Raw genomic sequence first — 25,146 nt, forward strand, 5'->3', positions numbered from 1 at the left:
CAATGTAAATACATGCAAATATTCTAGATGGATGCTGTATGTGATCTTTACTGCTGGGTAATCTGAGATCATAAATACGTAGAACATGCTAACACAGTATGCTATTTCTCAAAAACTGAGAGGAGGAATAAATTTTAGTATTTTCCTTAAGTTACAGCAACAAGCTTCTGCCATCTTTTTATCATGCACAACAGCAAAATACATCTCAACCAAAAAAAATGATAAAATATAGCAACAGCAACAAGATATTGCACTTCTCACAAGACAAACTATTAATGCTCCCTTCCATGTGCCAAGCAGAATTAACTATCATAAATCATCTCTACTGCAAGTAGAAAGCATGTTTTTTGTTTGCTGTCCAATTCATCTGTTGTACATACAACTTCAAATGTTACAGTTTTATCATTCGTGAGTGTATTACTTCTGACAACCTCACTAATGGTATTTTTCACTAAATACACAAAATCTATTCTATTCTAAAATCTATTCAACAAAAGTTGTTCCTAGTTTTTAGCCAAAGAAGATGACCACATTATTTTTGGTTGGTTTTTGGGTTGTTTTTTTTTTTTTAAGTATAAACAGAATAGACAATTCTTCTTACATGAAATGTAACTAGGGGACAAGGTCATACCTTCCTAAGGAGAATGGTCTCCATTTGTTACTAAAACACGCACAAGCTCCAAAATACTTTTGCCTTTAAATTCTTCTTCAAGTGTCACACCACTTACAACAAAGCATATATTTACACACATTCACATGGAATGAACATTTTCATACAGAAATAAAGTATCACAAAAGTTTAGTAAAAGAAATACAGTTTATAAAAAAAAATTCACTCAACACTAGAAAAAGAACTGGACAAAAATAGTATCTGTTCTAAATTATGAAGAGAGAAACAACATACTTATTTCAATACAGCAAACAACTTCCAGGTGGATGACAACTTGTTACAAAAAGCTAAAGAAACAAAAATCCTTTTATAATACTTAAAGTCCCTTTATAATAATTACACTTAAATGAATGGTAAGGTTTGTCCAGTAAAGGAGAGAAGAACACCTTGTTTGGTTTTTTGGTTTTTTGTTTGTTTTTTTTTTTTAATTCAGTGACACCTTCTTGAAGTGGAAAGGGGTGCCCTTCTTCACTGGTAAAGATAGTTCTTGTTCCATTCGGGATAACTTCCCAGGGGAAAAGCTAGTGTCGTAATCAGGCTCTCTATCTGAAATCAGTTTACCTCACATTTAAGAGTGCTTTACATTAAACTCATTGACTAAAGGAATTTTCTCCAAAAAGCACTGAAGTGGAATATCAATTATAGCACCGCTAACATTGAAAGTACATGCTTAACTACTCCATAGTTTTGACAGAAGGCAACCTGTAGTGAATAATTGAAACATAGTTGTTGGTCTGTTTTTTTTTTTTTTTTTTCAAAAATGTTTTCAACCATGGTGTAGAACAGGATTTAAACTCATGCAGCGTAAACAGCAATGCTGAAGCAATAAGGAAACAAGGCTTTTACTTTCCTCTCCTGGCAACAGGATTATGAATGCATTATCTTCAACTTTACTTCACAGAATTCTTTCAAAAAAAAAAAAAATCTTAATTTGTACAGAAAATATTCCAGTTGTAGAAAAAGAAAACGATATGGTAAAACTGGCACCTAGAGTTTGAATGAAAATACTGATTAACAGTTCAGCATTGCTATATGTTATACTCTATAATTTTTTTTTAAGAAATGCTCATCAATAATCAAGTCTCTGTTTTAGCCATACTTTCACATTCTCAAAGTTGGTATCAGACAGAATAAATAATAATAAAAATAAAACCACTAAGTATAAGTTAGCTAGTCTGAGGAAAAGGCCTGATGTTATTAGACTTATCAAAAATATCTTGCCCCACTTCTATGAAGTAAATATGCATCTGTGTCCTGTATCGGACGACTTTGCCCGTCCTCCAGGTATGCCCAGAGGGCAATGTAGGCTATAATGACCCATCTGTTCACTACTGGCAAGTAGCAAACTTCTAATGAAGACAGATGTGGGTCACCCTGTACAAGAAGGCTGCAGGGTGCTAATGAATCCACCTAATGGTCACTACCTGCCACTGCTGACTGATTGATGAGCAAAAGGGTTAAGCTTCAAAAGCAAAGACAAGTATTTCAGGTAATCATTAGTCTTACTAGGATATCACTGTCACATTCCCTAATACACACACACACACTTACTTTAATGTTGCTTCTCCCATTTAAAAAAAAAAAAAAAAATGCTTCTATTATTTTTCTTTGGACAACCGGAAATAACCCGAAAAGCTGAAACAAAGATCCTATGAGAAATTCATTACTTCCATTGCCCAGAGAAATAAAAGTTCCCAATATTCATAGTAATTTATAAACACATGACCTCTGACACTAACAGTAAAACCAAAAATCTGAAAGGAAATAGCTAGCAGTTGCAAAACTCTACATTTATTCATATTTTCTAAATACTACAATCTGACAGTAGTATAGGAAGGAACTTTTTACAGTAAACTCCATTCACACAGACTACAAGTTAATAGATTTCTTTTTTTTTTTTCTTTTTAAAATAATGATTACCACAGAAGCTAGTGAGGATTTGACTCAGGGAAGTGTCTCTAGAGAAAAAGGAAAGAAAAAAAAAAAAACACAAAAAACTCCAAAACAAAACCATCCTATAGTGAAAAATGTTATGACTTTGAGCTAGTGTGGGGTGAAACCTGCAGAGAACATTACCATCTGCCAGGATTCACCAAGATTTTGTTAATAAACAGCTGCAACAAAGCAAAGTCACAGCACTATCCAAAAGTATAGAGACGTAATAAAATGATATGTAAAGTTAAAAACAGAAAGAAGTTTTTTTATGTAACAGCTTTTGAGGAGAAGTAGATCTCTTGCTTTTAGAATTAATTCATTTATTTTCAAAACACTACAAAAGAATCCACCAACTTAATTTCTGATGTAACTCTACTAACAGGAGATAGGAAACCCAAATATACTAAGTGCTGCAAATCACCCACTGGGCAGATATAACAGGTAACGGTATATCAAAACATCAATCCTGTAGTAACATTAAACCAATAATATGTTGCATCAGTAGCTGGTCTCATAAAAGTGAGGAAGACATCCTTACCAGAAGACAACATTTTATTCCTTGCCATGCTCATCTGTTGAATAACCCTTAATACGCCCTGTAACCTCATTAGGCCTCTACATTCCTAACTGTAAACTGAACATCAGGATCCCAGCACATTCATTTTGCAAGGCTCAATACATTCATACAGGGGAGGATGGGAGATGAAGGGGGGAGGCACTTCCATTTTAGGATAAAAAGTATTTGAGAGGTAAAGAGTATTGTTACATCCTTATCCTAGGCTAAAAACAAAAGTGAATTTTTGGCTTGATAGAAGTCATGTCATTTTTATCCAAGTCATAACTTAGTAAAAACTCTCAAAGTTTTGATAAACAAAAAGGCAACACCAAACAACTTTTAATTCTCAGTATTATAAGACAAAAACCAGCCTTTTCAACTTTTAAATCACAATGCTATTTTTGAACAGAATTGGAAATATTTGTTGTTAACCTTGTGTATGTATTGAACCTGCTTTTTCATCCATATTTTTAAAAAAATCTATATAAAACTAATGAGTCAGTGACACTCGAAAACTTACCTTGCATATAAGCAATGATTTCTAGTAAATATAAAGAAATTTATGCCTACTCTGTGGGGGTATAAATTGCAGTTTTGCCTAATATATGCCAAGAGAGACTCCAGTGTAAGTTACCTTTTCAAACTGATTTAAATTCACAGATGATTTACTGTTGTTCCCAGAACTGAAATGATTAAGCAGCCTCAGTCTTTTGCCTGAGGCAACAGAAGCTCTTCAAGATCCAGTAACTCCAGCCTATATGATCCTGAGAATTCTCTTTTGCAAGAAGCTACTAACATTATGTACAAGATGAAACTAACTATATATGGTCGACTGATTCATAACAGAGGCTTTCACTGATTTATCCTATGAGAACAAACAAAGAGTAGTGAGGTTAGGGGAGAAGGAAAAAAAAAAAACACCCCAAAAGAAACCTCTGGGCGTGATGGGTATCAAACATAGGTGAAGTGTAGCAAAAACAAAGTAATTGCATACTCACGGGATTATTCACAATGTCATTGGCAAACAAAAGCTATCAAAACCTAGAAATATGCCCTTAGCATTTAAAAAGAAACTCAAGTGTTAATATCATCATAATAGCATGTGTACAGAACATTCTGAAGGGGACTGCTTTGTTTTTCAGTTAGCTCATTTGCCTATTGAGGACCTGCAATTTATTAATGAGACAGACTTACAATTCCAGTAAAATCTGGTTGTTAGGCACACATTAATGTGTTCTATTTTTATCCATAATATCCACTTTCCTTTAAATGTGTAATTACAATTGAGAAAGTAGAGTGTAGCTTTAAAAACTTATAGTCCATACAGAGAAGACATTCCTACCTGTTAAAATTAAAGATGACAGTACATGGAAGTCTAATAGTGCCTACCAATTAAGTCCTCCCATCATCACACTTTTTTTTAAAGGTCTTTTGGACAGAATCTCATTTCCCTATATACGCATGCTTCACTCATGCGTCATTCTGTTTGCAGAAAAGACAGACTCCCGAGTAAAAAAAGATGCTGTTGTGTACTTAATAGTGCAGCATAGCCGTTAAACAAGCACTGAAGGTTAGGACTGTTTAGGGAAAATTGCTGTTAGTATTCACAGGTTCAGATTAACTAGCAAACTGATTTAAATGTATAATTCCGAGGTAAAACCTGTAGACATTTTGAAAAGGAAGACTGATAAAAAAGTACCATGCACAAAACTTCCGATACATGTGTTCACACATCATCTGAAAACAAGCGATAGTTCAAAGGACGCAGCTAGCCATCAACTAGTTAGACATATGATGGGGGAGGAGAAAATGCTTTTTCCAAATCTTGCTTTATTTCCTTACATTCTATCCTCAACTCACATAGAAGTTGTTACACATATCCTACCCTGCTTTCTCAAAGATGCCCATCTTCATAGATCAGGAGGAAGATCATTAACTTGTGTCACCAATAGTAACACAGTGCATCCACAAGCTCCTACTTTTTTTTCCATTATTTTATTTTGAGAAAATGAATCAGATATATCTTTTGCCAGTCTAGTAAATATCTCCAACACAGAGTCAGTAGTGTTGTTTTACTTAGTACAGCAAGCAAATATATTTTTAACCTCAGGATGTCCCAAATTTCATAGGACTATGTATACGCTGCAAGTTCAATACATACATATGCATAAACACAGTAATGAAATGGGAACTGAACTGACAACAAGCTTCAAGTTTTTAATCATTTTCTATTCAGGCATTAGAGCTAATCAAATACTAAGTCAGAATTTGCTTTTGTTTTTGCTATTGACAAAGTATAACCCTCCTCACCTGAAATGTTCTTTGTTGTCAAAAATAAAGGAATCTATTCTACTAAAACCTTCCAGAAATCTGAGTCTGAAAAAAATCCAGCCAAAATCTGCATGGAGAACAGAAGTTGATCAAATTTACAAGCCTTTGATAACAACTCTTTCAAAAGAAGCACATTTACACAAATCTGCGCTAGGCCAAAGCTTTTCTCTTCTCATCTTGATTATAGATGGATTTAGAAACCACATTATTTGTGTGGTTTATTATCTTGACATCTCTCTTCAACAAGTTTTTGCATAGTTGAAGATTACTACAGTAAGTCCCCCTTTGTTCTTTACATTAACTAATACAGCTAATTTATTTTTTCTATCTAGGAACATTCTCCAAATCTCTCATTAGTCTCATTATTTTCCTCTGAACTGGCTCTGATTGGACTCCACATTTTTTTACTGTAAATACGCTAGATATGACACCATACTCCAGATAAAGTCTGCTCTGTGTAGCACAGCTAGCAAGGATTATTTCACGTGCCTTGCAGGCTATACTTCTCTGTACGCATCCTAATATGGCATCTGGCATTTCCCTTGTTCACAACAATGCTACAATTTTGACACACATTCAGCTTAAGAGACTGTTGTTCCTTGGCATTCTTCAAGGTATTCGGAACAAAGCTATCTAAAGTCATCAGTATTAAGGAAGAAATAAGAAAGTGAGAAGCTGTGCTCATTTTTGTTCATACTATATTAGTAGCACTACCAAGTGAAATCTGGGTCTCCAGTCCTTTCTCTGAAATTATTCAAGAAAATATTATTTTGTACTTGTTCAGTGGAAGTTATTACATGAAGTATCTTTAAAAGCCTAACTTTCCTAAGATAAAGTATCTTAATGATACTAATATAATTGAAGAAACAGTTTTATGGACTTCTCCCCACAAAATGGGAATGTAGTAAATTTTTAAAAGTATTCAGATCAATGCTTCACATTTTTAGATCAACTCCTCCCCTTTTCTGAAATGGTATGAGCCCCTTGCTTCCTTTCCTGCTTCCCAGTTTAAGAACAGCCTACACATGCTTTTGAATTTATAAGCTACTTCACAGATTCCAAGGTCATAGTACTCGATATTAAGTACATCTTTAACAATACAAAAAATTGGCTATAAATACGTTAGAATCAGCAAACTATTCACATATTGATTGAAGTACCCACAATAAACTTCTACAATAAACAGGTACATACCTGCTTCATTACATAATGATTACTTTTCCGTAATGCAAATAAATCATTTATACCTCATAAAATGCCAAAACTAGTTATCTATTGAAGTTTTATTTACATTCTGTATATATAAGTACTTATTTTACCTAACACTACACAGAAATCCTCTGGCATAGCCAGCTTGTGTGCCTCTGCTCTCTCAGTCCTGCACATGGTTTCAGTGACCAAAGTTTGCAATAACCACTCATTCCTCTACCTGGGGTGCTAACTCTGTTTATGGGGAAGGGCTCTGCATAACTGGCTCTGTGGAACCAGGCTATCTTCAGCGCAATACTGAAGCTAGCACGAAGCAAGTGGCATGTTCAAAGATTTCTACAGCAGCCTACTGACAAGCTCTAACCTGGTATTTTATAACGCCACTTCTCCGGAGCTTTTACTTCAGCCACATCAGAAGGGGTGTTCGCTGGGACAAGGCATTCTCTGCCAAGCTCAACTCTAGGCTTTAAAACATGGTAGCGGTCTTCAAAGAAACATTATTTAACAAGGGTAAACTACCTGTATCTTACTTAATTCTTCTTCAGAAATACCTAGCCTATTTGTATTGAAGCTTAAAAAAAGTCAAGGCAATACATTTGCAACTATTTCACCTTAAAGAACTGAAGTCAGGTAGTTACTACAAGCCAGCAATCCCACTAGGATGCTGCCAATTCTGTCATACACTGTAATGGAACGCAGACCATCTTTGTTCCCCTAAATTTCTATTATTTTTCTATACTATGTCACAAGATCCTGTTTCATGGCATTATGTAGCCCCCTGTTTCATCATGTAATCATGATGCACAGCTGCAATTAACTTCAGTATAAGTACCAGAATTACAAATTTTCAGAAACATAGCAGATAAATACTTTGCATGTAATAGTTGTACCTATTCTTAGAACTGCAAAATACATTAAAGTATATTCATAAACCATTTTTTTTTTTAGTCCTATTTACTTTTTACCAAAAAAATCTTTTTTGTATTGGGGATGTATTAAAGAAAAAAAAAAAAAAATCTGTTGTCTGCTCTTTTTAAATACATCTGATTTTCTTTGCTCACAATAACACCCTGTACAGAGAGCCAGACAAAGCAAGAAGATGAGTAGATAGAAGACACTGCAAAACTTTCTACAGTTGGTGTGTGTTTGCTTGATTTCATTAACTTTTCACTTTAAATACAAGCAAAACAAAATTTACAAGTCCCTCCATACTTCCAGAGATTTTTTTCCTGCACTTTCAGCAAGACTGTTACAATGTTACCCATTGATGACCTTTTCCCTCCCCAACAGTCCGATTTTATTTTGCATCTGCTTTGGCTAAAAGATCCAGTTCCTTATAAAATTTGAATTTTTTTTTTCCTTAAAAAAGCAGTTCATGATGAAACAAGATCATCATACAAACTTATAGTTAGCAGTAATCACATTCTAAAATCAGGGACCAATCCCACAAACTTCACTGTCTCCTTTTATTATTTACTCATAAAACTACTTATACAAATTTCTACATCAAAAAAGGAGGCAGGGGAGAATAACTGTTGACCCTAAAAAAAATTTCAATTAAAATGCATCATACAGATATTACACCAAAACCAAACATTCTAAGCCCTGGGAATCCTAATTAAAAAGTGCAGCTTAAAAAAAATCCAAATATTTTAAGACATGAAAACTCTCAATAAGGTAATTTAGAAAACCCTTGTCTTCCCCAGAAGGGACACTATGACAAATACACAGTTACAGCTGAACATTTTAATATTTGTGAACCTAAATTAGAATGAACCTAAATTCTCACCAGCTTTGTGAGGAAGAGTACTGTGGAAAGATACTGTTCTGATTAATAGGCTGCATTGTAAGTTCAAGTCTTATCAGAAATCTGTGGATCCACAGGAAAGTAAGTGTTATGAATGGCTTTGCAATAGAAAAAACACAGATTAGCATGTAATCTTTCCTGGTCACCAGCAAATCCAATCCGAAAGCTCAGGGTTAAGTTCGGTTGCAAGACTAAGGTTTCCAGTTACTGCATTCAATCCCAAAGCACAGGGCTGAGTTCAGCTAACTGTTCATGTGACTATTTCCCACACACCCCCTTTAACTGTGTGTATCATCCTAGCTAAGGACAAAAAGATGTTTTTTACCTGGTTAGTTGTGCTTTCCATACCCTAAAGAACTGAAATCTCTTTAAGGTAATTACAACACACTGTTCATCAACTTAAATTACTGGGATGTACTCTCAACTTTAATTCTCACTTAACGCATCTTTTATCTGATAATTTTATTTTTCTAATAAATTTTTATGCATTAGTACTTACCAGAAACCTGAAGAGAATATTGTCATCAGACATTTAATGTAATTTGAAAATATGAAGCAACATTCATTCATCAATTCTTCCTGAACTTTAAAGCCAGATAAGAAAAAAAAAACAAAAACAAACCAAAAAAACCCACAAACCACACATTCTCTGCCTCTACCAACATGCAAAAACAGTCATCTTTCTTTTTTTTATCACTTCCTGCCTACAAACACAAGTCTTCCTCTCCTTCCTGAATCTATCTAGTTTTCTGCACTGCTTCTTCCTCAGTAAAAGGAGTGCTAGGTTCTCTCAACTATTCTCTTTTTTACACACTTCTGTGTATCCCTTCATGTCATTGTTTCTATATTCCTCTTACATCAAGGGCAGCTTTACACACCCAAGGAAGACTGAACTAGTTTATTAGGAGTTAAGGGATGAAGCATAAAAGAGCTAAGAAGGTACAATCTCACATTTAGACCTCTTAGCATGGCACATGTCTGATCATATGCCAAGAGAACAGCTGCCTCCCACTAATGCAGTTCCACCCATTCATGTCACTGCTTGGTCCTTTGGCCTTTACGTGAGATAAGGTATTAACTTCCTCATTAATTATCACCTGAGAATATTCCAAATAAGAAACCGTGGTTCACAGTAAATATTGGCAAGACAACCTCATTATTTCAAGATATCTCATCAGACAGCTTTTGCAAGTTTCTGCTATACTAAAACAAATAGTTTCAGGATTCTCTGTATATTGATACAACAGTCTTAGTTATAATAGCCTTCAGTTGAAAGGTTGTGTGCTAAAAATAATATTTTTTTCCTCAGCTTTGCATCTACATACAAAGACTTTCAAATTTCAGAAGTCCCATAGCTATACTTAAGTTTAAGTTCCTTTAGTTTTAACAAAACTTTTCACAGGCACAATATTAATTATTTGCAGCTTTCTCTCAAAACTATAAACGTTTCTGTCCTTTGATCCAGTAATGGCAGTTACTTGTTTAATGAAAATCCAATTAGTTACTCCTAGCGCTCACAACTTTGAAAAATGATACTTGGTGTACTTCTATCACTTATCACCTCAAACTGGTAGTATCTATCCCATTTACCTTGCAATTCTTTATAGTGACACTGAGTGAAAGTAGAAAAAACTAAGAACGTACAATGACAAGAGGCTTCATGCCTCAAACATTTTGATGGAGACATGGAAAACTCAGTCAAAAGAGAAAATGCAGTTGGATCTGGTGAAGCACTGATTTTTAATTTTTTTTTTAAGCACAATCTCTAAAAACATAAATATACAAAACAAATGTAAAAATAAAGTATTTTTACATAAGAAAAAAATATATAGAAGTTAATGCACTTGCCTGTAGCTTAAGCCTTCTCTCTGCATGCATGCCTAAAGGCTCCAAAATTCTGCCATGTTATCTAAAACATCTGAAATATTCCATTTATTCAGTTTAAAACATACTTTAAACCAAAACAATAGCACAGGTAATTTATTCTAAATATAGTTTGATGTATATTTATTCAATCTTGATGAATTCTGAGAGGAATTATGATTATGATTCATTTGATTTCAATTTTGACATACCATTCCAAAAGTGTGTGAAAATACTCAGCTTCACAATTTCTACAAAGTATAAAAAGCTTATGCTCTTAAATTATTTCACAGGACTCACAGTGAAGCAGGAGAGGAGAAAAAAAAAGCTCATGAATTTTCAGTCTTAATTAGTTTTTTTCATTTTCAATATCAGCTGCAGTGTTTTTTTCATCCTGCATATAAGAGCCTTACACCTGAAATCCAGGTATAAATTAGTTTTCAAATAGTAGGAAAAAGCTGAAGTGCCTTTACCTCCTTTTCTTCCTGTAATTCTATTACTTCATGGTACCGTGGGATGAAGAGTTCATATTTTTTCTTGCCTTCTTTTTTGTTGTTGACGTTTTCATAATGCAGTGCAGTTTCCCTTTAGGAAGTTAAAGGAAAGATTTATGAGTCTTCATTTTTAAATGCTTATCTAAATACATTTAGTGAAAGCCTATTCTCCTATTACAAACAGCTGCTGTTTGCAATAACTAATGAAAGCCTAGATTACTCACTAATGGGAGGGGTCCCACAGTATTGTACAATTATGCTGTAAACCCAAAGAAGCAACACAAATCATGTTTCAATAATGGCAAAATCATGTAGTTATTATCACAGGACGACTCTAACAACCACTCAATGGAAAAAAAATAAAAAGCATACAGAAAAGACAACATAGAATTTTTGAGATATGTTACCTTAACACATGTAAAACAAAGTTTCAAGTGAGTTATGATGCTCTAACTATAATTATGAGACTTAACACTGAAATTAGCCAAAACAGACCTATCTATATCACAAATTTTGAAAACTCTCTTGGTAGCAGCAACTGTCTAGAGAGCCCTTTTATGACTAATTTTAGGAAAAAGACTTCAAAGGAAATCACTTTAAATACACAAATAATTTTTATGACAACTTCAAATGACATTCCAATAACTCTGGCCAAGACACTGGAAAGGATTTTAACCATGACAGATGCTTGCACAGCAAATTAAGACCAACCAGGCTACAGATAACAAATGCTGAAGTTTATTTTTAATTTATTTTTTAATTTCTCTCTCCAACATCTAATGAACATACAGTCTGCAAACTTAGGCCTTAATCAGCTGATTACTTAAGTATATGGACATAAGTAATCTTTATTTTTAACTTTATTCAAAAGTTCCATAGCCCCAGACCTCTGAAATACATGTAGAAACCCATCTGTTCAGGCACAAACGTCAACCTTAACTAACATTACATAAAACAAAAGCACCTACAAGGCTTAAGAGCCTATACCAGGAATCGACAATTTAGACATTTAAGATCAGAATCACAAAGATGCAAACTGGCAATGCTCTGCAGTCATAGGCTTGGAATTTACAGGCCAGAGTCACATGCTTAAGTGCCTTTTATAACAGACACAGATTGTTACTTGCCTACAAACACAATTGACATCAGGCAACGTATTGATCATATTGCTTCTTAAGCCAGCCAGCAGAGTCACTGAAAGAGATTCTAAAATCTTGTCTTTCCCAAACTTTTCATACTAACTTCCTATTTCAGTTTGAGAATAGGATGCACAATCTGAAACCTAAAGTCTTTTTTTTGTTGTTGTTTTTAAAAGAAATTAGAGCCAGTCATTTATACTTGTAAGACACACAGAGGAGGAAGTAATGGTCATACCCACATTTTCTAGTATCTTAATGAGCACTTGTACAGTAGTAGAAATATATAGTCTACAGTATCTTAATGAGCACCTCTACAGGAAGTTACAGACACAAATTGTGTTAAGAGGTGCCTTCCTCTTAACACAAGGCTATAAGCTCAACTAGGAAAAAATACTTCCCTACATCCTTTCTGACAATGAACCATTTGGAAGTCAAGAGAAGAGGCTAAATTAAGGATTAGTCAAATAAATATTAATTTCACTATTTACCTTGCACACTTCTCTCAGGATCTTAAATTCCACCATCACTTTGACCTTCACATCCCCAAATAATTCATCCTTTTTCATCAGTAACAATCCTGGCAAAGCACCTCTCCTATCTTTGACTTGCTCAGGGATCTGCTTGACTGTATCCCACAGGGCATGGCTCTGAATGGCCAAGGGGCTCAGGAGAGCTGAGCTGATTGATATTCAGGAACACTTTCCTCAAAGCACATTCTAATGTGCAAAAAGGCTATCAAGTGTGGCAGATGAGTCAAAAGCTCAACCATGTTACTGAAAGTAGATCATATTTTTTACAAGCCGTCAAGTATAAAGTAAATTGGCTTTCAGTAAAATAAACCTTTAAAAATGTGTTCACTGCGCTGAAACCACAGCAAAATTAATAACTGTAAGGATTACGTTTCCAGTGAAACAAGCATAAATGTCTGCATATGTGAAAGGAAAGTCTTCATGAAGTGTCAGAGCTCAGGAACAGCAAATGAGCCTGACTGCTGCAAACAGAAAGGCTAAACATATAAGACAATTAAAATATATTAGTATAACGCAGATAAAACTGAAAAATATAACAAAATAATTCTAAAGAATAAACATAACAATTTTCAAATAAACAGATAAAAAAAAGATCCTGGCATATTGTTATTTACTGAGTTACATCATATTGCCCAGGTCCTGGCCCTTCTTGAGGTTTAAACTCACAGCGTTTTCCAGTTAAATTACTAAAATGTATTGCTTTATATTTCAGGGCAGAATAAGTAACATTCTAATGTAAAGGGAAGAAAAAAAAATTTAAGTTGAAGAATCTTCCAATTTCTTGGTCACATTTTTGCCCTATCTACAAAGCACAGCTAAAATATAATAGCTACCAGCCAAAAATAAAGTATAAACATTACTTACATGCTCATAGCGAATCTTATACAGAGGGAGGTTTTTTGCTAGATATACCATAATTACAATATAAACCATGCAGTGGTTTAATTTTATTACATTGCAAAGGCCTCCAAGCAGGTTTTCACCTCATTTCCTGACTCACACGATCTCCACCCTCAACCCGCTCAGTCTCACTGTTCTCTACAAATAGCAGTTGTGAAGCTAACAATTCCCCAATAACACTGGTTTGTTTCACTAATGGCATTGTGATGGGTAATGCTGAAACTACAGAGAACAATAACTTCAGTTATCACCTAAGAGAGCTCTGAGGATTTACAACTCCAGTGCAGTCCAGCAGGTAGGTAGCTTGTGATTCCAGACAGCATATTTCACTGTAGAAACAAATTTTTTTTAAAATGTTTATCACTTATTCAAGTTAGATTTTTCACTTTAATTTCTACACAGAGCTGCTTCCTAAATCATACACAACACATCAAGCAGAGCACAGATATCTCTCCCAGAAATGCAGTGATGATCACCATAAAAAAGAAAGTACTGATTAAAAATTTAGCTTCAGACTACATAGACCAGAATATAGACCATATATGTATAAAATATAGACCAGAATGCATAACAATGACAAATATAACAAAATTCAGATTATCATTGTCCACATCAAGCAGTTACAGACCTCAGCTCTACAACCTTGCTCAATGGACCACTCATCTGTCCATTTACACTTTCTGCACACATCTACAAATTCATCTTTCAAGCTGTCAAATGCATGTCCAGTTATGTTCTATTCAATAGGTTTTGTGGAAGGTAGACCAGAAGCAACAGTTCCATGAATATTAGGCGTATCAAAAAGTTTCAAAATTTTATGTTCATATAATGTCATTTTGTTCTACTATGTGCTTGTGTCCTACTTCACCCCCCCTCCCCAAGCTGGGCCTAAATTGCTGGTTTCCAACATGAATACATTTATATAGTAGTCATGAGTTGTAAATGGCCGAAGGAAATGTACAAAGCTGGATAGAACACACCTACTTTGACTCACAAAGGTCTGTACAAATATATGCTTTCACTTCATTACTAACTTTTCAGCTTCATGTTCAACTCTATGCATATATATATATATATATATATGAAATTCAGTCTAGACTATTAACGGTCACACTGCATTAGTTAAAATCATGCAAAAAACACAAACAGTAAACTATTGGAATTTGTAGCAGAGCTTATAGGTGAAAATCGATAGGTAGAGTACTTTAATCCAGAAAGTTCAGTGCAAACCTTCAACTCAAAAATAAAAATATTTTTATGATTAAAAAAGTGAAAAATCAGAGACTCCTAATGAAGAACTAACTAGGACATGCATGTTCCCCAGCAAAAGCTGCTTTTACTAGAATGGTACAAAGAAATACCAATGAAAAATACCTCACGGACATAATATTATCTCACCTACCTGAAGTTACTCTCCAAATTGAATTATTACTTGCTTAAAGAATCAAAACCATGCTAAATACACCACACAAACTGAATTAACATGGCCTGTAGACTCAATGTGTCTTTAGAGATCCGAAAACAACCAGTTCAGCAAATACATTATGTATCTAAAATTCGACTCGCTAATTCTAAACCTATCAACATAATTCACAGCAATTTTTACATGATTTCTAACCAATCTGAGGTATGGACCACAGAGAGAACATGCTTGAGGGGACACAAACTGGGAATAAGACTGGCCATCCATACTCAGCTTCTGTTCAGAGAGCATCATCTTTGTAGTACTTTGAAAAGAAACACTTTGCTACCATTAACAGAATGTGCACCCAGGATAAGCATGCATGTTTTTGTAATTCAATAATTTTAGCATTGGAGTCAGCCCCATCTCAGAAAAACAACTCAGTCATATTTTTCCTTCATTATGCACAAATAACTTCAGAATGCTGAAAATATCACTTAGTGTCTTCCTCACATTAGATTCCTTTTTTACACATGTGTATCATCTCTACACCCAGTGTATACATTCTCACTATAGAAATTCACAGGCTTACAGATTTCTTTCTTAACATGTCAACTTTTCCTGGCAAGAAAGAAAAAAGAAAAGAAAAAGAAAGGAAAACAAAAATCTTTTCCTTGCTTGTACAATTCCTCCTCCTTCACCATTTAAAGCAGTTCAAGACGATCGTTATAAAGGAAGCATAAGAGTCAAACTGAATTTTCAGAGTAAAAGGGTGACAGCACCATCAAGTGGCTCTGTAAGGCACTATTTACTACTGGTTTAATGTGCAATATAAAAAAATTATTATTGTCCAGATATGTACAGAATGGACTTCTTAAAATTAGTTTAAATTGTGACAGATTAGATCCTGTAGAAATCTAATTTATTTTTAAGTCTACAATAAGGGTAAGTATATTCAATTTTTTGTATGGTTAATTTTGTAGAATTACCTACATTTTATTATGATACTAATAAAGGAATAGCACAATATTATTATTAACAGAACAGAACCTTTGCATGGCAGGAAAAGTCTTGTACATTCTAACCACACTGGTGGGGGTCTTCAGGAGTTGGATGGCCCTGGTCTCCAACATATCCTCTATGATCTGGGAGAATGTTGAGCCGATAGCAACCTTGCATCGGTTAGACTTAATTTCTCTGGCAGCTAAAAATGTGAAATGAACTCCAAACTGAATCCCACTCAGGGACATCAGCTGTAAAAAAGAGAAGTCAGCTTGTATGTCTAGAGGAATGAGATTAAATTACTAATAATAAACTGTAAAAATATAAAGGCGTGTTAAGGAGAATAAAATGTGCAGACTGTCATCTTAACTATGAGATTATTTAATCTGTACACGTTTGCCTCTTTTCTGGGGGCAACACTTGACAAGTAAATGAGCTTTACATAGAACAAAAGTAGTACATTTAGAAACATATATTAAACATTTTTAATACCATACTATTAGCCTCTGTGATAATGAAAAGTATGTATTTCCACAAGGTATAAAATCTTCCGTGTTTTGCAAATTCAAATTTAAAAAAAACCACCACAAAACAAACAAAGTCAAACACAGTCATTCTCTCACTTTACGCAGATGCTGCTTTTTTGTAGATGTACCCTACTTACAAAGTAGTGAGCCTTACATGATTGAAAAAACATTTCAAAATTATGAGCAACTTCAAATACCACAGCTGACTGCACTGAAGAGCGAGGACTTTCTGATGAAAAACTGAAATCCTGAACAAAACATTAGAAGTGATCTCCGCTTTTAAAACACTAGGCACACTATGTAGTCTTCAGGAAAATAATTTATTCCAATCCCTTGCTAATTCAAATGAGCATATATTTCCAAATAAAAATAATATGAAAGAAAACTTTGCTATAGAAATATGTCATCCAATCAGATCACTGGTGCTTCTAGCCATATTCTAACAACTACAGAAGAATGCTCAGAACCATTTATTTACTGTAAAATTGAAAAGTGATTTTAAAAGGCATTTTTAATACAAAGAGATAATAATAATAATTTGTATACTTATGTATACGATTGTGTATCTTGAACTGAAATCTGTGCTTGCTACTCCCTAGGAAGCTATATATATGTGTGCGTGTATATACACACACACACACACACTATTATTCAACATTTCAATATTCGAAAGATCTTAGGCACCTCACAATCTCTAGATTGAACAGCCCAAAGCCTGTGTGATATTTTATCAGGCATGATGTAGAAACCGAGAACAGAGATTTAGGGTTAAGAAAGAAACGGGTTACAGTAATTAGATCATACGGTTTCTCAGTTACGGTATATGCACATAATGATGACTCCATTAAAGTCAATTTTAATGGCATAGTAACTCAAATCTTGAAGGCAAAACAAAAGGACTATACTCCTAAAAGATCTGCTTGAGGAAAGATGGTAGTTTGATCACTGTTTTTAAAATGGCATGCAGCAAGTAGTATTTTCAGCATATGGAACGATATCCTTAACAAGTAAAATATAATACAATTAAATGCATCAAATCAGAACATGCACCTTAATATACAATATTTTTTAAAGTAGCAATATCTACTTCCTTCTAAACTCACCAAGGTTCTTTTTTTTTTTTCCCTTGAAGATAGGTATGATTTAATAGAAAAGTGTGAGGAAACAGGAATTAATGATAGTTCCCAGCAAATAATGTGCATGAATTGGCAGTATGATTATGTACGCATCTAGATTAAGATGACACGCAACGTCAGCTTCCAAAAGGAGAAATTATAAAAACAACAAATTGAGAAGTTCAGGAATATTTTTAGTGACAAAACAGAGTTCATTACTGCACTCATTTGTGTTAAATATTGCAATTGCCTAAAACGTTCAAACTAGCCCACTGTAAATTACATCTAAAGGCACAGGTGTTTTGTGTTATTACTAAACTGTAATTATGAGGTTCTAAACATTTCTAAACTATATAAATGTAATTTTATTATTCATCTTCATTTTAAGTTACCAAGAAGCATTCATAAAGAATTAAAATCTTATTCTGTTCAATTATACTAGCACCCTTTTTTAACATACAGTGAAATAAATTAGACCATGATAAAGTATAACTTCTGAAACAGTGAAATTCAGTATCTAAATATTTATAAATGTATTTATATAAGTAACTTACAGCCAACAGAAATGTAACAATAATAAATTGCATTTGTAGTGATTAAAGCTACTCAATTGTAAAGATGACCCAGTTTCGTAAATTTTTTCAAACTCAAGAACAATAAAAGTGTTGCCTTATATATACAGTCTTTAAAATCTGCAGTAAAAACAATATAAATTGACTGTTACTTAACTTACTAACCTGTACATTATTCAGGTAAAGTATCCTATCTATAATGGAATTAAAAAGCTTTTTAAAAATACTGACAAAGACTGAAGAATAAATTGATGCACTCTTAATAACTCTAAATCATCTAGCTCTTTATGCCAAGAAGTGTTGACAATACCAACTTCAAGGTCATTGTCAACTTGGTAAGTCATTAGCAAATAAAATATGGCTTAATTGGAGCAAACTCAGCAAGGAGCTGCATTATTTTAAGTGAACACTGCAATATAACTTGAAAAAGAATTACTGGTCGCCACTCCCGTTGACAATGAAATGGATGAAGAAGGTGCTTTGTAACTTTTTTCTATGACTTTCCCGTAATTAAATATGGAAATAGATTCTGTGAAGAATTAAAAGTCCCTGAGTGCATTAATTCAGGCACTAATGGACTGCCTTCCAGTGTTACAGCACACAGGTAGTTCCCAGTATGTTACCAACATTAGCTAATATATCAGTGTCAGACTCCAGCAGTACCCTTTAGTTTGAATACCCAACTCTGTAAAGCAGACTTAGGCTGATTACACATGCTGTTTTAAAAGGACATATTTTTCATATTTTGAAATATTACCTGAAACTTTATGTGTGTTGATGAAACAGCTTGAGTAAGACCCAAGATCCAGTTGCCTGAAGATGTATGCAGATGTATAACATACATACAGTGCCTTTATAGCCACCTCACTAACTTCTAGCATAACAATTGTCAATGATTTGGGTTTTTAATTATTTTTTTAAATAAAACACCTTTCAAAAAGAACCCTATCTGCATATTTTTCATCTTTCCCAGCACAATATATCACAAACTCCCTAACACAATTATACCATTGAGGGTTATAACATTTAAATTAAGGGAATTCCTCTCAGCATAGACCTCTTGATACTGCTGCTCTGTTCAAACACTCCATTTTCTCACTTTATGCCACAGAATTATTCACTTCCTCCAGCTCCCCCTCCAAACCACATTTTATGGGCAAGCAGCCTTAAATCTGCAGAGCTCCCTAGGTCCCAGCCTGATACACCAGTCCTTACACGTTTTTAAAGCAACTGCCAATCTATCAAAGCATCGTAATGCTCACCATAAGAGCAAGTGAAAATGAACAACTGTTTTTTTGAACTGTGATATTTATAGAGTGCATATGTTTAAATAGCTAAAATATTTGCATTATAAAATAGGATTTCTTTTTTAATTGAAGACTTCGCAGATCTGTATCTGTATCAGAGGGCCTAGCTCTGTAACAAAATGCAAGTTTGTTGCTCTTCCTTGGCATTACATGCAGGCACCAACCCACTAAAGCACTTCAGTAAGTCCATAGCTTAAAATATGTAAGCAGTCCTACTGCAGTTGAATGCAACAGTTACATGTTAAGAGTTAAATACATAGTTAAGTGCTTTGCTGGACTGAGGCCTACCTTTGCTTGACAGTGAAAATGTGCTTTGGGAATTCATCGCTTATGCAAAATATATACCCGTAGTAAGAAAAAAGCAGCAACTTGAGGAACATTAGATGCGTGGATTGGGCTTTGAGGCCCAATGAGGGAGCTCTGACCTAAAAATAGTGGTTGTGAAAAATAAAAATAAAGATTCAACCCAACAATTACTACACAGACTCTGTCACTTCTCTAAGGAAAAGACAAGGCCAAAACAGCTGTTGCAAGTGCTGAAAGAACACTCAAAATAGTTTATTATCCACTTAACTTACGTATCGTATCTGTTTTTCATGTTGTTTCTTGTTGTGCTATAATATTTTAACTGTGAACACTCATTAAATTATTAAAGCTTATGTACTGTTTTTCTTTAAGCAAGTTTATATTAAACAAATAATCGGGTATTTTTTGCTAACAAGAAAGCACTGTCAAAAACCCCAGAAGACAGAATTGTTTTCAGAGTATTTGAAAGTCCTTTCTCTCCTGAGGATCATAATGCTTTCATTTTATGTTGTTGATATGTGTCCCTGATACACTTGATGGCTATTATTGCTCATATATATCCACACACAAAGTATTAACTCATCCCACTGATCCCGTAATAAGTATTAAGAGAAACATGCATCTGCAGCAGGTTTTCTGCTATGAAGTATAACCTTGCAAACAAGTCCTTAGAACTAATGAAAAATTGTCCAATTCTAAGTGAAAAAGGAAGATGACAAGACTCAGGCACGATTACCTCTATGCACAGCAGAATCAGAAATATATCAAGAAAAATAAAATAATTTATTAAAACCAAAAAATAGATACAGAACTAGAGGTTCAACTTATGAATGAATAGCCTCCAATGAATCACTTGAATGTTTTCCCCTCTAACCCTTAGTTTTGACTACTTTAAAAGTATAATTTCAAACTGTGATCAGTATTTCTATGCTGTATCCAAGTCCAAAACCCAACTAAAACAATGCAATGAAATCCGAGATGCCAAAAAAAAAAAAAATCTCTGACCAGAAACCAAGAGGAACTAAACAAGAAACACAGACAAATCAAAACCAAACAGGACCACACTACAAAATTTCTATAACATATTCATAATAAAGAATAGTAGTTAGAGATAGGGGAATGACTGCTAAACTAATCTACAGTAAGGACTGGACTTAGAAAAGTACTGAGCCACTCAAACACTTTGCTCTGGTTATGGGTCAGTTACTTAAACAGAAACTCATAATTACACTCTTGAAAGACACCTATCTTTTCCCATGAAGGTGTTCATTATTTCCCTTAACAGACAGAAACAAAGCTCCTCTTTGTCCTCAAAAGTCTTATTTTTTCCAACAAATTCAAGATACAAATATAGTAGACAAATTAAAATCCAAGTCCTTAAGGAGTTCTATGATTTATTTTTTTTTTAACTACCTCAGAAGTAGCCAACCTTCTTTAAATACCACGTCTTGAAAACAAATTAAATGAAAGCTGTCATGGTGAAAGATCAAGATATCTTAGAGTCTCTAGGATGCCAGATCTGACAGAAGTTTCCTGCTCTTCTTACACAGTTTCTTTAAGCTCCATTGTACCAGTATTTGGTAACATTTCTTCTATAACAACAGTAATAGTTGGTATTTACACAGGAATTTGGTGGAGAGTTCTGTATGGATGCAGACTTCTGAAATGCTTGTGCACTCACACCAGAATACAGAACAAAATATTCCAGTTGTTAGATTTTAACAGGGATGAAATGGTCAACATTCCTTAAAACACAAAAACATTTTAAATTCTCATGAAAAGGTGTCTTAACACCATCAGTTAAATCTAGAATTCAAAAATTGTTTCTGAATAAATTATGTAAAATAAATACAAATTTTGAATAAAAACTTCAGTTGTGCATTCTATGAGTTCTCTTGATCTTTTGTCTCTTCCTTGCTAAAAGCTAAAGCATACAGGTAGCTAAAATACTACATGAAATAATCCAAATCTAGAAATCAGAAGCTTACTTCAGATTGAAATTCTCACATTCCCAAACACCTTTTCAGTATACCATTTAATCTCCTTGCCTTAGTTCTCCATTTGTAGAACTACAAAAATTACAGATAACTACACAGATTCTACATATGATTACCTGTAGACTATTCATTTTGCTTATTCAGTGTTTAGAAACGTGATGCCTTATATTTGCGCAACAGCATTCACAGAAAATGTGATTCCTAACAAAAATGCTGAACACTGAAGTGCTAGCATGAAATACTTAGAAATGGTTGCAAACTGGATCAACTAAATGACTCTGCTGCCCCCTAATGCACTTCCTGGATAAATAATTACAGGGGAAAATAGTAACCGAAAAGTAGTAATTAATTGTTCTCTTTTTTATTTTGGGTAATTACGAACTATAGTTCACTCTACGTAATTAGTATTGCTCAAGCATCCCCTTCGTCATAAGTGCTATATATAGCTGATGTTGCTACTTCAGAATCACCTGTAATAAGGAACAGCGAGCAGTAGCTATTGAGGCCTTTCAAATGGAAGACATCTTTAATCTGCAATTTGTTTGAGAAGATGTGACAGAAACATTAAAGAACACACTGTTTACTACAATATTGTAAAAATTTACATCTCGCAACAGAACACAAGAGTTATAACCCACGTGACAGAATTTGAATCCGTCATGTCTCAGAATGGTTTTAAAGTAGAACGGCTAATCTGTAAAAGTCATCTCATAATTAAAAGAACATCTCTTTTTGCAATGTAGATTTGATAGCAGATTTACAGCCTTTCTGCTCTACAAGTGATTTAACGGTATGAAAATTTTTAAAAACATAATTAATTCTTTGAATAAGCAGTAAGCTGAGCTAGAACTAAAAAATACAGACAGTACAAAAAGACTTCAGAGTAAAAATAAAGTCGTAATCCACACACTTCAAAATTTGCATTTTTTTGCCACAGACTGATCTAGATCTGTCAACTATTCTGTTAGCAGGAGTCACACAATTAAATTCCAAGTACCTTCTGGAAAAAAAAAAAAAACTTAATACATCACTATCCTGACCTACAATGATACCCTTTTAATTAAAAGACAAAAATGTCAAGAATTAAGAGATAAACGTTATAAACAGGAAATGGAAATACTGCAGCCAAAAACCTATCAGTGATAAAAACTACTCAGCAGGCACATTTCTTTGCCAGATGCTTTAGATTTGGGAGTCATATTTTTAATATTAAAGCTGCCAGATTTTACTGTAATGTCTGATACTTTGAGAATAATTACAAATAACACAACTTATTAAGATCCTGAAAACACAGCAGAAGTATCAAAGCTCATTACTTAAGTCATTACTTTCCTAAAATAACAAAATTATCAGAAAATTTATTCAAGAATTCAAGAATGTCTTTGATTCAACAGGTCTTACATACTGAAATCTTACATGAAATACGAGAACTTCAAGAGTTTTCTGCAATAGTCCCCCTGTACTTTAGAAAGCACTATGAAAGAACTGCATGACTTTAAAAGAATATTTGTTTCCTATGTATTATATATATACTTACTTGTATTTTATATTTTACTCCCCTTCTTATGAAGGGAGTAAAGGGGGAAAAAAAAAAAAAAATCTCTTTCTTTGGAAATTTTGTGTGACCTATAGTTAAGAAAAAAATTTTGCCAAAACCCAGGAAATTTATCTGCAATATTTGCAAATAAAAACAAAACAGTGACAAAGATGTATTTTTAGGGTAGCACTCAGGTTATGCACTATATTAGAATCACATTCTTTCAATCTAGTTGTTTTTCCTGTGATTTAAAAAAGAAATCAGACATACTTCAATTCTTTGAATCAATTTTCTCATAGTTCCGTTATTTTAAAAAAGTAATGACTGTAAAAAAGCATAAGCAGGTTTCTTTGCAGCCTCTACGCCCTAAGCTTCTCTAGTATCACTTGCAGAATTGTTGTATGCTTTTACATTACTTCTCTGTCCAAGCAGAAAAGGAAGTGATAACTCTCTTTCAGAGGTGCAGGTTTTTTCCTAGTCCTTTAGCTATAGTGAAGCAGGCACTGCATAAGACTTCATTACATTTGTGTCCATATCCTCCAGAAACATCCTACTACAGAGTCAAGAATCTAGTGGTACCAGTTTTATTTTTGTTATTCTAGGAGAAAATAGAACAGGACAATCTTTTGTGGTTGTTGGGGGGGCAGGGTGTGTTTGTTTGGGGTTTTTTTAATAAAAAAAAAAAAAACCACCACATTATTTCATTGTTTTATCTTCAGTGATGTGGGAGCTATTAAAAGTTACTTACAAATAGTATCTGAATGTAAGCTGGACCCAGTGTTACGTCTCTGAGGTGTGTACTGTTTTATAAGAGTGCAGTCCTCACCTTCCTCATATCCAAGAGCCTGACCAGGAGAAGGAATAGAGGGATCATCCTCCTTTTGGCAGATTTTTAGGGAGTGTACAGCTCGCTTTAAAAAAAAAAATAATTAAAAAAAACCCACTTCAAAAAAAAATAAAGCTATGTTAAAAATATATATACATTTTAAAATAGATTATCCACACATCTTTACTCACAGTAAATAAACTGAAAATGGAATCTAAACTGGGTATCCCTGAAGTAACCAAATGCCCTACAATATTTAAAAAAAATAAAAAACCCACACAAAAAACCCACACCCAAAAAAAAAAAAACCAAACACCCACACTTTCACTTTACAGTTGCAGGTGCAAGATCTCAGAATGCTACAAAACCAATAGGTAATCCCACAGCAGTGGTAACTTAACATCACATGCACAGACAAATGACATCAATTTTAGTTACTTGTGTCACATTGTTGCACAAGCATAAACCAATTAAATTGTGGAGGGGTATGGCTAATAGGATTACTAATATTCCCTCTAAGCCAACTGAAAAATGGCAATGTTACCTTCTGGGTTCTCCATCATATTCAAGAATGCCTAACAGCATTAGGGCATGTGTAACCACTAGATGGTATCAGTATCCTGGCCCTACCTGCCATTTGGTAATATGAAAAATCTCAGCCACTTATTTAGCTTCCATATCTACTGCAAATTAAACTCCCAAGATCCATTTCTCTATAAAGTTCAAAAACTTCTTTATAAGTTAGCATTAATGGCTAGATTTTTGTTTGAATCTGTTGGGTTACAGATGACATACAAAGCAAAGTACATTTCAGTATCTTTAAAAACTGTTTTTTAAAAAAAAAAAGCGGGGTTTTGCTTACTGTGGACACAAGCTTGAATGTGCAAATGTTCAATCATTTTTGCACTTGGTATGGCAAAAATACTTTTCAGAATATTAGCATAACAAAACATCATCACAAGTATTCAGTAATACGCTTGATCATTGTTTAAAAAGGGAATTAACATTACACAGACATTTAAAATTAGCATACCAACTGACTGTGCTCTCTAGACTCTCTCTGTTTTTTGCTCTTTCTAGCCAACTCTATTGTAGGAGCTTGGTTATAGCTGCCAGGTCCT

The 25,146-nt window shown here is 34.0% G+C and overlaps 1 protein-coding gene across 3 annotated transcripts in view; it reads right to left on the minus strand.

Annotated features, from left to right (window-relative positions):
• The window catches only part of STPG2 (sperm tail PG-rich repeat containing 2), a 54,819-nt gene that overhangs the window by 21,543 nt on the left and 8,130 nt on the right, over positions 1-25,146 (minus strand). For all 3 annotated transcript variants that reach the window (XR_012042678.1, XM_072862584.1, XM_072862582.1), the window contains exon 2: positions 10,845-10,956. Coding sequence is in view for 2 of the 3 variants with exons in the window: in XM_072862584.1 (XP_072718685.1) it covers positions 10,845-10,956 (112 nt within the window). In the remaining variant the exon portion in view is untranslated. The remainder of the gene's footprint in view (positions 1-10,844; positions 10,957-25,146) is intronic.

This window comes from Ciconia boyciana, chromosome 5 (genome assembly GCF_034638445.1).
Source record: "Ciconia boyciana chromosome 5, ASM3463844v1, whole genome shotgun sequence".
Classification (NCBI taxonomy): domain Eukaryota; kingdom Metazoa; phylum Chordata; class Aves; order Ciconiiformes; family Ciconiidae; genus Ciconia; species Ciconia boyciana.